The 13,185-nt window shown below is 35.8% G+C and overlaps 1 protein-coding gene across 1 annotated transcript in view; it reads left to right on the forward strand.

Annotated features, from left to right (window-relative positions):
* The window catches only part of LOC148837604 (A disintegrin and metalloproteinase with thrombospondin motifs 19-like), a 113,612-nt gene that overhangs the window by 96,229 nt on the left and 4,198 nt on the right, over positions 1-13,185 (forward strand). The window contains exons 20-22 of the mRNA XM_088911847.1: positions 19-223; positions 1,289-1,441; positions 12,741-12,918. Of these exons, the coding sequence (XP_088767973.1) occupies positions 19-223; positions 1,289-1,441; positions 12,741-12,918 (536 nt within the window). The remainder of the gene's footprint in view (positions 1-18; positions 224-1,288; positions 1,442-12,740; positions 12,919-13,185) is intronic.

Raw genomic sequence — 13,185 nt, forward strand, 5'->3', positions numbered from 1 at the left:
ATGTTGTTTTTACCTCAGGTGGATGATGACAGAATGGACCACTTGCTCAAGGACCTGTGGAAAGGGAACTCAAAGCAGACAGGTGGCCTGCACACAGCAGCTGCACAATGGTGCTCTTGTCAGAGCCAAAGACCGTGACTGTGTTGGCCCCAAGCCTGCTACAACCCAGCGCTGTGAGGGACAGGACTGTATGACAGTATGGGAGGCAGGAGAGTGGTCTGAGGTAATATAAATTTCTTCCACCTGCACAAGATGCAAATGGTTGCAATACATAAACCTTTTATTAGCTGAAAACTCTTGTAGAGATGTTGTGACGTAGTGTGTTTTTAAAGTTTTTTACATAAACTTTCTTCTGGAGCAGTGGTTTGTAACCTGGGGTGCGCACACATTCTGGGGTTTGAGATGCCCTTTCTGGGGGTGGGATTTTCTGGGTGGATGCCATTTTTTTAGAAGGTGAGTCATCAAAAACACAAATTAAGCACAGGCATGTAGGTACACTATAGCCCATGAGACTTAGATATTTTAAGATAAACTTAAAAAAGAGTGTAACTTTTCATGTATTATTAATTTTACTGCAAAATTCAAGTAAATAATTCTACCTTTCATTCTATAGTCATGATATATTTTAGGTTTAAAGCACAGACCTACTTCACCAATTTTTGAAAAGGTATGCAAGAACATCCAAAGGAGTATAGGATGCAGTAAAGAACCACTGTCCTAGAGCACTGCCTCTAGTAAATATGAAAAAAAATTGCCCTGAGAGAGAGATTTCATCTTAATGGTTATGTAGAGCACAAATCTATACCGCAGAGGCATTACTGTTAGGGATTATGTGATAAAGGTGCTACATTAAAATGCTAAATTCTTAGTCTGGTCCAGTCAGCTTCTGCATTTTGATTTGAAAAGTACGTCTTTACCATTGCCAGCACAGCATCCTTGTCTGGACCTTCCAAAGAGCCCCATTAGAACACGTGATTTAATGCCAGTTTCGCACAAGGTATGCACAGGCCAATAATTCACCTGTGGATGTAAGCAATCTTGAAGATCTAAACCAAAACAGCTGCCAGGAGTGTCTACTGACACCAAAGGGAAGAAATATTTTTTTCCCCTTTGATCAGCCGGCTGAATTCTTGTCACAGCCATGTGTGTGTGTATGTGTGTGTGTTTTTTTTTTCCCGGAGACATGTTAGAACAGATGATGGGAATGTAAGGTGACATCTGTGATCTTGTGCAAAATCCTGCCTTCTTTGTAGACTGTAACCACTGGGGGGGGGGGGTTGCATTTCAGTGCTCTGTGAAGTGCGGCAAGGGGGCTCGTCACCGTTCTGTGAAGTGCACCAACCCCCGCAGGAAGTGTGACTTGTCCACGCGTCCTCGGGAGGTGGAGGATTGTGAGGATTATTCCAAATGTTACCTCTGGAGAGCGGGAGACTGGTCAAAGGTGATATTAATGTACACTGTTATGACTGTGCTTAGCATGTACCTCTACCAACACACTCTCACAATGTTACTTGATGTAATTGATGTAAAAGATTTAAGCAGACAGCACATTATAAAAAAAACGTTACAATTTGTAAAAGATACCAGGTCAGTTCACATACTGTAAATATCACACATAGCACATACTGTAAAATGACAAAAGCGCTGTAGTAAGTTCAATGAATGTTTTCACAACTTCTAAATAAACCTACAGTACAAAGGCCTTCTTTGTTTATTCCATTCCAATGCCTCTGCTTTCTAAGTTATTGGCCTTCACATATGCCTCTTGTCATGCTGTTGATTAAAACCAGCTGTTGATAGGAACTATATCTTCAGAAACAATACACTATATACTTTCTGCATATTTTAGAATTCAGACTTTTTTTTCTTTACCTAGTACCATACTTTGGATATAAATACAGTCAAAGGACCTCAAAAAGTGATACTTTTTATTACACTTTAGTCTAAAAAAGAGTTTCTGGAGTGCCACATCAACTGGTATTTATATTGTCTTAAATTACATAAACATCAGCTTGTTACTTTAATATTCTAGCAATTTATTTTATAATACACTAGTATTGAGCTTCCAGCTCATTATCTGCCTGTACTCTGTTATTAATTTCATATAACTGCTATATAATGAAAATTGATTATCCACAATGGAAACTTTTTTGTGTATGAGGTCTATAAAATTGTTTTTTGTTTTTTGTTGTTTCTCTTAGTAGTAATATTTTTTTATTATGGAGCTTGCTTTTTTATGACTTCATTTTCTTGTTCTTGTTTGTAAAACTTTGGCTTGCTGTTTGTAATGCCTGACATCTGTCATTCATCAGTTGAGTTGAAATTGTTTTCCTTGTTAATTACATGCTGTAGTATTTCATCGCCCTATTCTTCGTCCTAGAAAATCACTCGAGTGTTTTAAGAGAAATGACATTGTGATTATTACTCCAGCGTTCTTAATATTCAGCCTAAAAAAACCTCAAGAATATTACTGAGAATCATCATAAGTGTGTTTAGTAATGCAAGTGCACAGAGCTGCAACTTTCCACAGCTTAGAAAAGGAATGCATGTTTGATATTAATGTCTATTGTGCCTATTGGGTGACATTAGAAGATTGCATTTGAAAAACCGAGCACTTTATTTTTGCAAAGCTCCATCAAATATCTGACTTTCTTTTTGGTGCTTTGATCTCAGCCACAGAAAAATCTTAGCTTGTCAAAAGTCTTCTGAGTTGAGGGCTCTATATTGGATCAGACACTCATCTCTTTTCATTATCTTTGTTGAGAAACGCATCCCATTTAAGTCTTTGCTCTTTTCTGTTTTGTATTTATGTGGTTAAACAAATGACAAATCAAAGACACTTAATTTTGTGTTATTTGGCTATTGCTTGGGTTTGCGATGTCTTATGATCAATTTCCTCCAAATTATTATTGAATATCAAAGAAATGATTAAAAGCTTTTATAAGTCCACAGAGATGTTGCATGACATAAGATTAATAAGAACATTTAAAGAGGTTACAAACATGAGGACATCACTTAGCCCATTTAGAGCATTTGGTTGTAATTAGCTAAGGATCTCATTTCTTTGTTTGTTGAAGGATCACAGAGTATACTGTAAGTCACAACAGTATAGCTGGATAGCTGGTTCAAGGCTCCCACAACCCTTTTAAAAAAATGTGCTCAGTCTCAAATGCACTTTTACATAAATTGAATTAAAACCTGTTCACTGCTGATCCAGAGAAAGTGCATTGTTTTTCTTAAGGGTTTTAGTATTCTATTCAAACTACATATTCACTTTTTCTATTCAAAGTTAGAGATTCACTTCCTTTAACCTGTTTGTATAGGGGCATTGCTTTAAACCTGGGAAAATAAACTGTTTGTTTTCATTGAAATAATCCCCATTAACATTACTTCCCATGATGCAAATTTGACATTTATAGCTATGTATCCCAACATTTATTATGTTGCAATTAGTTTTGTTTTGTCCATATCTCTGAGGATGGATCAGAAATGTGAACAATATTTGCAATTTTCCTGTTGATGGATGTTAACACTGTTTGAGTAATGTTACTGTTCATAGTCAACATTCCTTGTGGTACAACTGGGAAATTATGCCATTATGGTGAGATTATTCAATAGTGAGTAATATTGTTTCATATCCTAATGCATGTTGATAAATATTTGTAATAATTTAATACATTAACTATTTCCCTTTAATTTTATTTACTTATGTAAGGATACTTATATGTATCCTTATACATAAGGATTACTTGTATCCTTATGTCTGTTGAATGCCCTCTGGATACAGTTATACAAAATCCCAGAAACTATGTGCATTGCATGTGTGTACTTGTATGTATTATGTGTTTAATGAGAAGTAATTATTTCTGCGTTTTTCTTTTTTACTCTTCTATTTTATGAGGCTAAAAATTATGTTTACTTGTTTTGTTTTGTGTGTTCAGCAATTTGTTTATGTTAAGTGAACATATAGAGGATTTGGAAGTTTCTGCAAGTCATGTGTCCCTGGATACCACACTCAGAAATGTTATCAATGTAGTTTATCCCCTTTTAACCCCTGAAAAAATAACACAACAATGTTCAGAAAACAAAATAAATGTACCTTAGTTACATCTACTTTAAGTTACATTTTGGTAGCTCTGCAAAATATTTAGAAAAAAGATATTTTTCTAAATAGAAAGATCATTTAAAATGTATCACAAAATGCCCCTTAATCTCCCGATAAAGTAAATGAAGTTCCCCAGTGTGCACATTTTTGGCTTTGGTTAAAGTTTAAAAATATTATTCTTCCTTTGAAAAGGCACTTTAAAGACCATTTATCTTATTTGTTTAAATTAACATAACAAGAGGAGTAGAATAAAAGCCTAACCTACTTCCATTTACTGTACAAACATGAGCACATTCACCAGGCACGTGTTCAGTTCCTCAGCTTGCAGTCTGAATACAGATGCTTTCCTAAAGGTCAGGAAAGGACAGCTGCAGTCTCGATTTGCTACACCATAGCATATCCTCATGTATGTCTCTTCTTTAAACACAAATTGGCTGGATTAAACAGTTTTCCCTTAAGATTCCTTTGTCCTGAGTTTTGCCGAGGTCAAATTATCACATGGGTCTGTGCTGAACTTTTCAGTTATTGATGGCTACAAAACATTAAACACAAACATGTCCTATAGGCATATGCTGTGTTTTATTTTTTAAACAAGAATTACCCATTTAAACTCTTATTATCCATAGTTGAGACTATTTTTAGTATGGTTCCTAAACACATAAACACATGCTACTAGCATAAATGTACAATACACTACACTTTAGTTTCAGGATGACAAAAAAAACTTGTTTTTGGAAACATAGTATTAAATGTTTTTGAAAGCCAAATTTCCTGTTACAGCCACATACAAAATGAAATAATTTACATAAGGGCAGTAGTGAATCAAAACGCAAATGCTACTATGTAGATTTTGTTACTGTATAGTATTGATAACATCTTTAAGAATGAACTATTTAGCTTTTCCAAATCCCCATTAATTAATTATTCACAGAGTGGTTTAAATCAACTTTTTTTTTCGATTTTTTATTGTTTCATTTAAGAAAATCATATTTATTTTTTGTAAAGTTCTGTTTATACAGTTTATATAGCATTTAAACATTAAGTAGCAGTTCATTTTCTGGTCAGGCCTGTGGCAAATTTCTGAATGGGTATGAACTAGTTCTAAGCACATGAGCTGCCATGACATGAGTTTTGAGAGTGGCACTTGTTACAGTATATGCATCTCTTGAGTGATGTTTTTACTTAGCTCACTGTGAGGAAAACCCTATTATCTATTAGGCTGACCTCAGGCATTTTGCACTATGTACATTTATCTACTGTGAGGTGAGCATTAAGTGGTCAGGATAATACTTGTTTTGTTCTGCACCTTAAGGGCCTGTTTACGCTGAGGGGTCAGTAAAATTGGAGCTGAATTTGTCTTGCATGACCTCCTTAATCTAAATCTGTAGTGAATTTCCTGCTCTTTGAAAAGTTTGACATGCAGTCCTGAAATTCAGCCCATTTTCATGTCACTTTAAGGATTGCAATAAATTACTAAGTAATAATGTAGGAAAATCTTTGGGATTTTATACATACAATTTTATTTATAAGCACTTTCCAAAAAACCCAAAGCACTGTATAGCAGACTATGCATAATACACATAACTGGAATAAAAAAGAAAAGAAAAAAGCACTGTAATGGACCCAATTAAATCAATGGTGAAATGAGTTTTAAAAATATTTACAGTCGCAAAATCTCTAATGGATTTGGGCAATGAGTTCCACAGATGTGGTGGCACAGAACAGAATGCTCTGTTGCCTCTAAATGAAGCCTGATATTCAGTAAAGAAAGAAGGCTTAAATCAGAAGATCTCAGATCATGTGTTGGACTATACTCATGCAGTAAGGCCTTAACATAACATTAAAGTACCCTCCAAATTTCACAGGGAGTCAGTGCAGTTTACATGGAATGAGAGGTTTTTTTTTTAACACACGAGCTGCAGAATTCTGAGAATATGGACATCTACAGTATAGAGCACCTTAGTAAATACTCAAATTATTAAGACTGGTCTTATTGTAAAATAGAATGTATTAATTAGCACACAAAGCAAATTAAGCACATATGTACAAAGCAAGGATCTTAACTGAACAATGTTACTGCTGAGTGAAAAAGGTACCCTTTTGATGTTCTTTACATAAGCTTCAAATCACAAAACATGGTCAAGAGAAACACCAAGGGTTTAATTTCAATTTAACCCTGTCAATACCAACACTGAAATCACCTAGCTGATTTTAGGAACCTATAACCTCTGTTTTGTCACAGTTTATCTTAATAACATTTTGCTGGGTTCATATCTTAATTTAAGACACAGATCTCTGTAAAGGGCACAGAGTTGACAAACATAGGAAGGTTTCGACTTCTGTTGTGTTACATTCTTAAAGATTTACAGAAACCAACTGTTAGAGCTTATAATTACTCAACAGTGTTATATTTGGTATCATACCTGAATTGACCATTCAATGCTGGATTAAGCCATTGAAGAAAGGTTTTCATTGAATGAGGTTAGTTATTGCAACTGCTGCACAGACTAGATTGTACAGTACATAGCTCGGCAGCACATACATTTCCATGTAGTCAATATATAATAAAATCCAGTTCTGTATTTGAATAAGTCTTATATTAAAGAATATTTGACATCTGCTTGTAACAATCAGGAGTTTTTAATCACGATGTCTCCGGTGTAAATGTTCTGATGTCTTAGCAGAATTATAAGTATTTATGACTGCCTTTTGTGCTTGGCAATTTTTCATAGCCAGTTAAATACTCTAATGGCAGGAGCCAAATGCAATCCTGGTGTTTCACTCATGCCTTGGCAAACACTATAGGCTTCAAAGTTTGGCTTAGTTTGTGGTAGGATGACTGGTTAACATAATGTATCTGATTAATAATTGAAAGCAGCAGTATGATGAAAAGGGGAATATTATTATTATTGGTAAAAAGTGTAAATGAATGAATTAAGTATATTTTTCTGTTTTGATCCTTAAGCAGTGTGATTTTCATTAGAACTGGTTTGGAAAATATAACTGACCACAGTTTATTTTCTTATTTTGTGTCTGTAGGTTTGAATAATTATAATAATAATAATATGTGATTCTGCAAAATGTAAGGTTTAGTATCTATGTTTCTATGCAGTGTACTTTTAGAATAAAATTGCCAATTCAAAATATCCTTTTTTTCTTTGGTGATTGTCAAGTATGATTGTCTCCCATAATTGTCAAATATAGTGGTCTGAAGTAGGCTAATTAATAGGTTTTGGGATCCCAGTTTTGGCATCTACAAACTGGTGTTTGTGTTTATGAGTAGCATGAATGACCCTGGATTGTTGATTCGGACTGCGGCACGTTGTTTCTTCCACTCCCATTTTTACTTTTTCCTATTTTTGTCACATGAAAATTGAAAGATTTTTGAAGTGCAGAGATTCCAATGTTTTCCACAATCTAATGTATCACACATCATGCATCAGAAATGCCGGAAGTATTGTACTTATCTTCTTATTGGCTGCTTGTAGAGAGCTTGTTTGATGGAGGATCTTTGCTTAATAAGTACTAAACAACAGTCCCATTTTCTTGCATGCCTTACTAAAGTTACTGACAATTGCCTGGAGATCTGCTTCCAAATGATCATATGCTACAGCATCATTACTTGTGCCAGATGAATAAAAAAGGGAGCTCTTTTTCAGTATCAGCATAGTTTAGGATCTATCTAGCTTGTTGGTGGTCAGGTGTAGCATCATGGTAAAAAATATCAAGGACGGCATTAGAGTAATATTACAACATTCCCTGACTCCTGTCTTAACCTCCAAAGAATCGGTGATGCATAATCGCTGCCTGCATTTGTTGTCATGTTTACTGAGTTTTGCACCATGATTGTAATGCGTTACTGTAACGGCTTATTTTTCAATGTTATCTCTACTTATTTCTTAGCTAATCTTCACTGACGATTGTTCCACTATTGGTAGTCACCACTGTTGGAATAGCTACCACTGAACTACAGTACCTAGGCTCTAGTACTCTGAGTAGTATAATGACCAAACAAATAACAACCAAAGACAACACTAGAACCAACGAACATTCCGCTTCAGGGACAAAGGCCATAGCTGCACTGGTAGAAAAGCTTATAGCCCAAAGTGAGGCCAGAAGTGTGCCAGGACATCATTACCTAGAAGGGATGTATTGTGACACAGAAGGAGCTACGCTGCATTCAAATTGAAAGACCAACATCTTAGTCCACCTTGGGCAATGAAGGAAGATATCACTGATGTGTTTTCCATCTGCACAAGTATGTTAAACTAGTGTTAAAGTGCTGAAGGGTCAAAATCCCGCTCTAGTTCTAGAGCCCTGATTTGCACTGACCTGCAGCCACTTCAGATATCATAATGTCACGTCTCGCGCAGTGATGACTTTCCTGTGAAATAACCAACCTAGGAGAACCCTGTGGGAGAGATTGGTGAGATCTGTCAGTGGAGGACATGTTAGAGTGCAGGCCACCACACAGAAACCTGCCATCTCCTCTGTCCTTTCCTCTGAGGCAGTGGTTCTCAAACTGTGGTACGCCTACCAGTTGTGGTACACGGAGCGCCGCCAGGCGGAACGCCATATGACCCCGGAACTTAGTTGTGTGCACTGAAAAATTGGGACGGGTTTTCATATTTTCTATTTTAATAAAATTAATTTTTGTTGAATACGCAGCCTACGTACCACGATACAGCGTCTGCTAATACTTGAGTGGACAAAAGAGCTACAATGTAATTCTATACCATTGTATAGGAATGCGTGCTGACCAATTGTATTTAAAAAAAGTTATCTCCAGCAAATAGGTAGGTAGTAGAATGTGCGTGATTTTGGAACAATGCCAATGTTGTAAGCACAGGAAATCATAGAAATGCGTACTACGAACACTGGCAATCTTGTGAGCACAGGAAAGCATGATAGATAACACAAAAATATTAAGAACTGTTCTAGGTTAATTTGAGAAAAATACACAGAGCGTCTCTGTGTTCCGCTCCCATGCGCATGAAATAAAAACTTCTTTTAACTTCTGAGACAGACTCCTGAAATGGAAACGGGGAAAAATGCAAACTTGCAGATGGTTAAAGCAGGTAAGCCCCACACTATTTTTGAAGAACCTTATTTACCGTTGACAAAAGAGCTGACACGTACTGTATTATGTGTGGAGAAAAAGCTGCTAAACCGACCTGCTGCCCCCTCTGAAAGACACAGCCACTCATAGAATTGTTGATATGGTGGATGATGTCAAAAGTACGCTGATAGAGCGCGTTAAGATGAGCAGATGCTTTTCACTGCAATTAGATGAGTCTATAAATGTTGTTGATTTGGCCAATTTGCACATTTATGTTCTATACAAGTTTGAGGGCATGTCCCATGAGGACTGTTCTGTAAGCTGCTACCAACAGGAACTACAGGAGAGCACATATTTCAGCTTCTGAATGAATTTATCAAAGAGAATGGCATCGACTGGATAAAATGCATCGGAGTTTGTACAGACAGTGCTAGAGCGATGACAAGCCGAAACAGCGGTGTAGTTGCAAGAATTAGAGAGGTTGCTCCAGATATGAACTGCAGCATCCACTGCAAGGCCTTGGCCGTCAAGAAAATGCCTGACGATTTAAAATCTGTTAGACTGTGTTGTGAATTGTATCAGGGCTCGACCGATGAATTCACATCGGCTTTGCTCGACTTAACAGGCTCAGCCCTCTCACTGAAATGGTGCTTTTTTATTGTTTATTTTTAATTGTTGTTGTTCCTTTTGTCATTCTGTAAAGTGCTTTGAGAAGCCACCTTTAAAGGCACTATATCAAATAAAGTTTATTATAATATTTATTATATGTGTATGTGAGTGTGTGCGCGCACGTGCACTCATGTTGGTCATTGAGATTTTCTGGGGTTCCTAGGAGAAGATGACTTGTAGGTGGTACTTGGATGCTTTGGTTTGATCAGGGGTGGTACTTGGTCCAAAACATTTGCGAACTACTGCTCTGAGGAGTTCACTTCTGAAAGCCTGGTAAAAAACACAATCAGGATAAAGGGAAGGTATGGAACAATTTCTTCAAAAATTAAAAAAAATCTCTTTTGTAAAAAGGTGAATAAAGTTTTTAAACACAAAAGTAAACAAACAGAACAGCAAAATTTTTGAAGGCAAAAAATACAGGTAGAAATGGAAATCTTACTGTACTGTTTTGAAAGCAGTAGCTAGTAGCTTAACAATAATTCAAATAAGGCAGAGAAAATGGCAATACCTCAACTCGTGCCCAGTACATGGTAGATCGAAGACACTAGGTGTCAATCAATCCACAGAAAAAGCTAAAGCAAATAGACATGACAATAAACTGTAAAGATAGAAGATATAAGAGATAAAATGGTCTCAGTCACTTGCCCAATGTGAACAATGAAAGAGGAAATGTAAGGACTGGCCTATCCATCTATCCCCTCAGGAAGAGGGTGGAATTAGGACCTCAGGCTTATAACAGGTATTAGTATAATTGCTTTGTGTGAAGCCCCAGGGGCAGCAATATCACACTGCCTGGTGGCTACACTTTGAAATGGAAGCTTGACAGACTGCAGGAACTCAAGCATAGGTTTCATTGCCTACAGCCATCTCTAAATGTGGAAGCAGCATTGTTACCTGCTGGGTAGTAAAGCTTTATGAGACATGCTCTGTGTTGTGAACTCAGAATGAATAGCTTTTCAGCCAACATGCAATTATGTCCTTTGTGTTCTCTGCACTATGGAATATATCACCACTAGGTGGTGAATTGTTTTCACTACCATTTCCATGCCCGCTATCCCATTTTTGTATCCTGTGAATTTTATGTAAACTGCATGAAAAAGTACAGAGGTATTCTTCACTGTAATCCTCAAAATCATGTGTATAGTGCTCTCCAAGAATATCTGGGACAATAAAGTCCAAGCTATGTTTACCTTACAGTCATGTCTTCATGATCATGAGATTAATATACTGTAAGTACAGTATAATATACATTATATTTTGGGGTAATTCCATACATACTTTCATCATATTAAAACAAGTACTTTGTGTTCAACCCAGTGGTTTTAGGGAACTAAAAGTATTGAGACACATTGACCTCAATGTGTAAAACTCAAATTTGGTTGCAGTTTGCTTTGACAGAATAACTGCATAAATGACCACTTTTGGAAATCATTTACTAGTTCTGAGGGTGTACACCAACATTCTTTCTGCTTATATCGAAGGAAATGATTCCATATATTTTGGGTGGTGCTTCACCCAATAGTTTCTTTTGGTCACAATGACCCAATACCTTATCAAGGAGTTCCATCCTTGAAATCAGGAGTCAGTCTCCAGATTTAAATACAGTTGATTATATATTTTACGTTCTGGAGAAGAAATTGAAACACTGTACTTGAAACACTGAACAATTCAAGAATAGGTATGAATTAAATCAGACTGTAGCAAAGTCTCAAATGGTTTAGTGAGCTCAGTGGGTTGCAAACTTCATGCAGCTATTACGTCTAAGGAATATGCAACCAAAAACTGATTTTTACTCCCTGCACTTTGCATAATGTAATTGTACTACTATTTACCTACAGTCTTTGGCATTTTAATAATTTACTGTTTATACCATGCTCTAAAATGCATCTATTCTGCTTTGAAAACAAAATAAATATTAAGACAAAATACCACCTTTAAACATTTAATTAAAGATTTGCTAGGTTCATAACTTAATATTTAAACAGTGATAAGCTTTTGAAAAATTAGTATTCCCTACTGGGAAAGAAGATACTCAGATTAAAATAGTGAATTACTGTATAATGGAAAATGAAAAACAATATTCTACTTTAAATAAATTCTCTTTTTTTCCTTTCTTAGCTAAATGTTTTCTTTTTTAAAGTCATACAATCCTTGGAGAATATCAAGGTCACATTTGTCAAATGAAAAGCACAACACTGAGGCCACAGGAAGCTCACTAGTCTGTTTTGTTATTTTTTCCACTTCTCCCATGTGTATAATACTGTCTACCTACATTTAGCACACATATTTTAAAACAGTTCTGTTTCCACAAATGAAATGCCTGTGCTCATCAGAGAATTGTACTGTATTTTGTGTAATTGGTCATTTAATGTTTGTGCAAAGGTGTACTCTGGTGAAACAGTTAAATCACTTGAAACAACAGCATTTAAAGGGATCTGAAAGTAAGAGAAAGGAGCATTCATATGTTACAAATTATATTGTAGAAACATTTTAAATTTTAAAAGTGCTACATTATAACAAAAGGTCACAAAAAACAAAAGTGTGCAATAAAGTGCTGCTAATTCTTAAGAGCTAATTAAGAATTAGGAAATAAATGTGTATTTGCATAAAAGCCTCTTGCAGTATTTCTATTTTGACATGTATATGTATCATAATATTTCATAAGTATATAACCTTCATTTCCTTTTAATTTGCTTTTGATTTATGTTTTAAAACAATTTATTTTTATTTCTCATTTTAGACTTTGCATTCACCACGGGCTTAAATCAATACATTTCATCTAACAGTCACATTGACAAACATAGGTCCTTATATAATCTTTTAATACTGCATATTTTTACAGTTGTAACTACGAGTCATCTTTTGTTTAAACTTGTGGTTGTAATATAGATATACTTTACCTTGCAGTGCTCAGTTACCTGTGGAAAGGGGATGCAGTCCAGGGTGATTCAATGTATGCACAAGATCACAGGACGCCATGGCAATGAATGTTTCTCATCAGAGAAACCCGCAGCTTACAGACCCTGCCACCAAGAGCCCTGCAACGAGAAAATTAACGTGAACACTATCACCTCTCCAAGACTAGGTGAGTGATGTACAGTAACATATGTTTTGTATACTTAGCAAAACAATTCATCCCCTTCCAGTGAAGTCCCAATCTGTTACGTATTCTGGTGAATTACAAATGGTGTTTACTCATTTTTTTAAAGGTAACATTTTAGTCGAATTGAATGCTGAACCTAAACACTTTTATGAGTGAAAAAACTTAACTGTTGGCAAAAACTGCAAATGAAAAATAAAAAAACACTAATTGCATAAGTAATAATTGCATAAGACCCAGGATCAGTATTTG

The sequence above is a fragment of the Atractosteus spatula genome, chromosome 3 (genome assembly GCF_055471065.1).
Source record: "Atractosteus spatula isolate fAtrSpa1 chromosome 3, fAtrSpa1.hap1, whole genome shotgun sequence".
NCBI lineage: Eukaryota > Metazoa > Chordata > Actinopteri > Semionotiformes > Lepisosteidae > Atractosteus > Atractosteus spatula.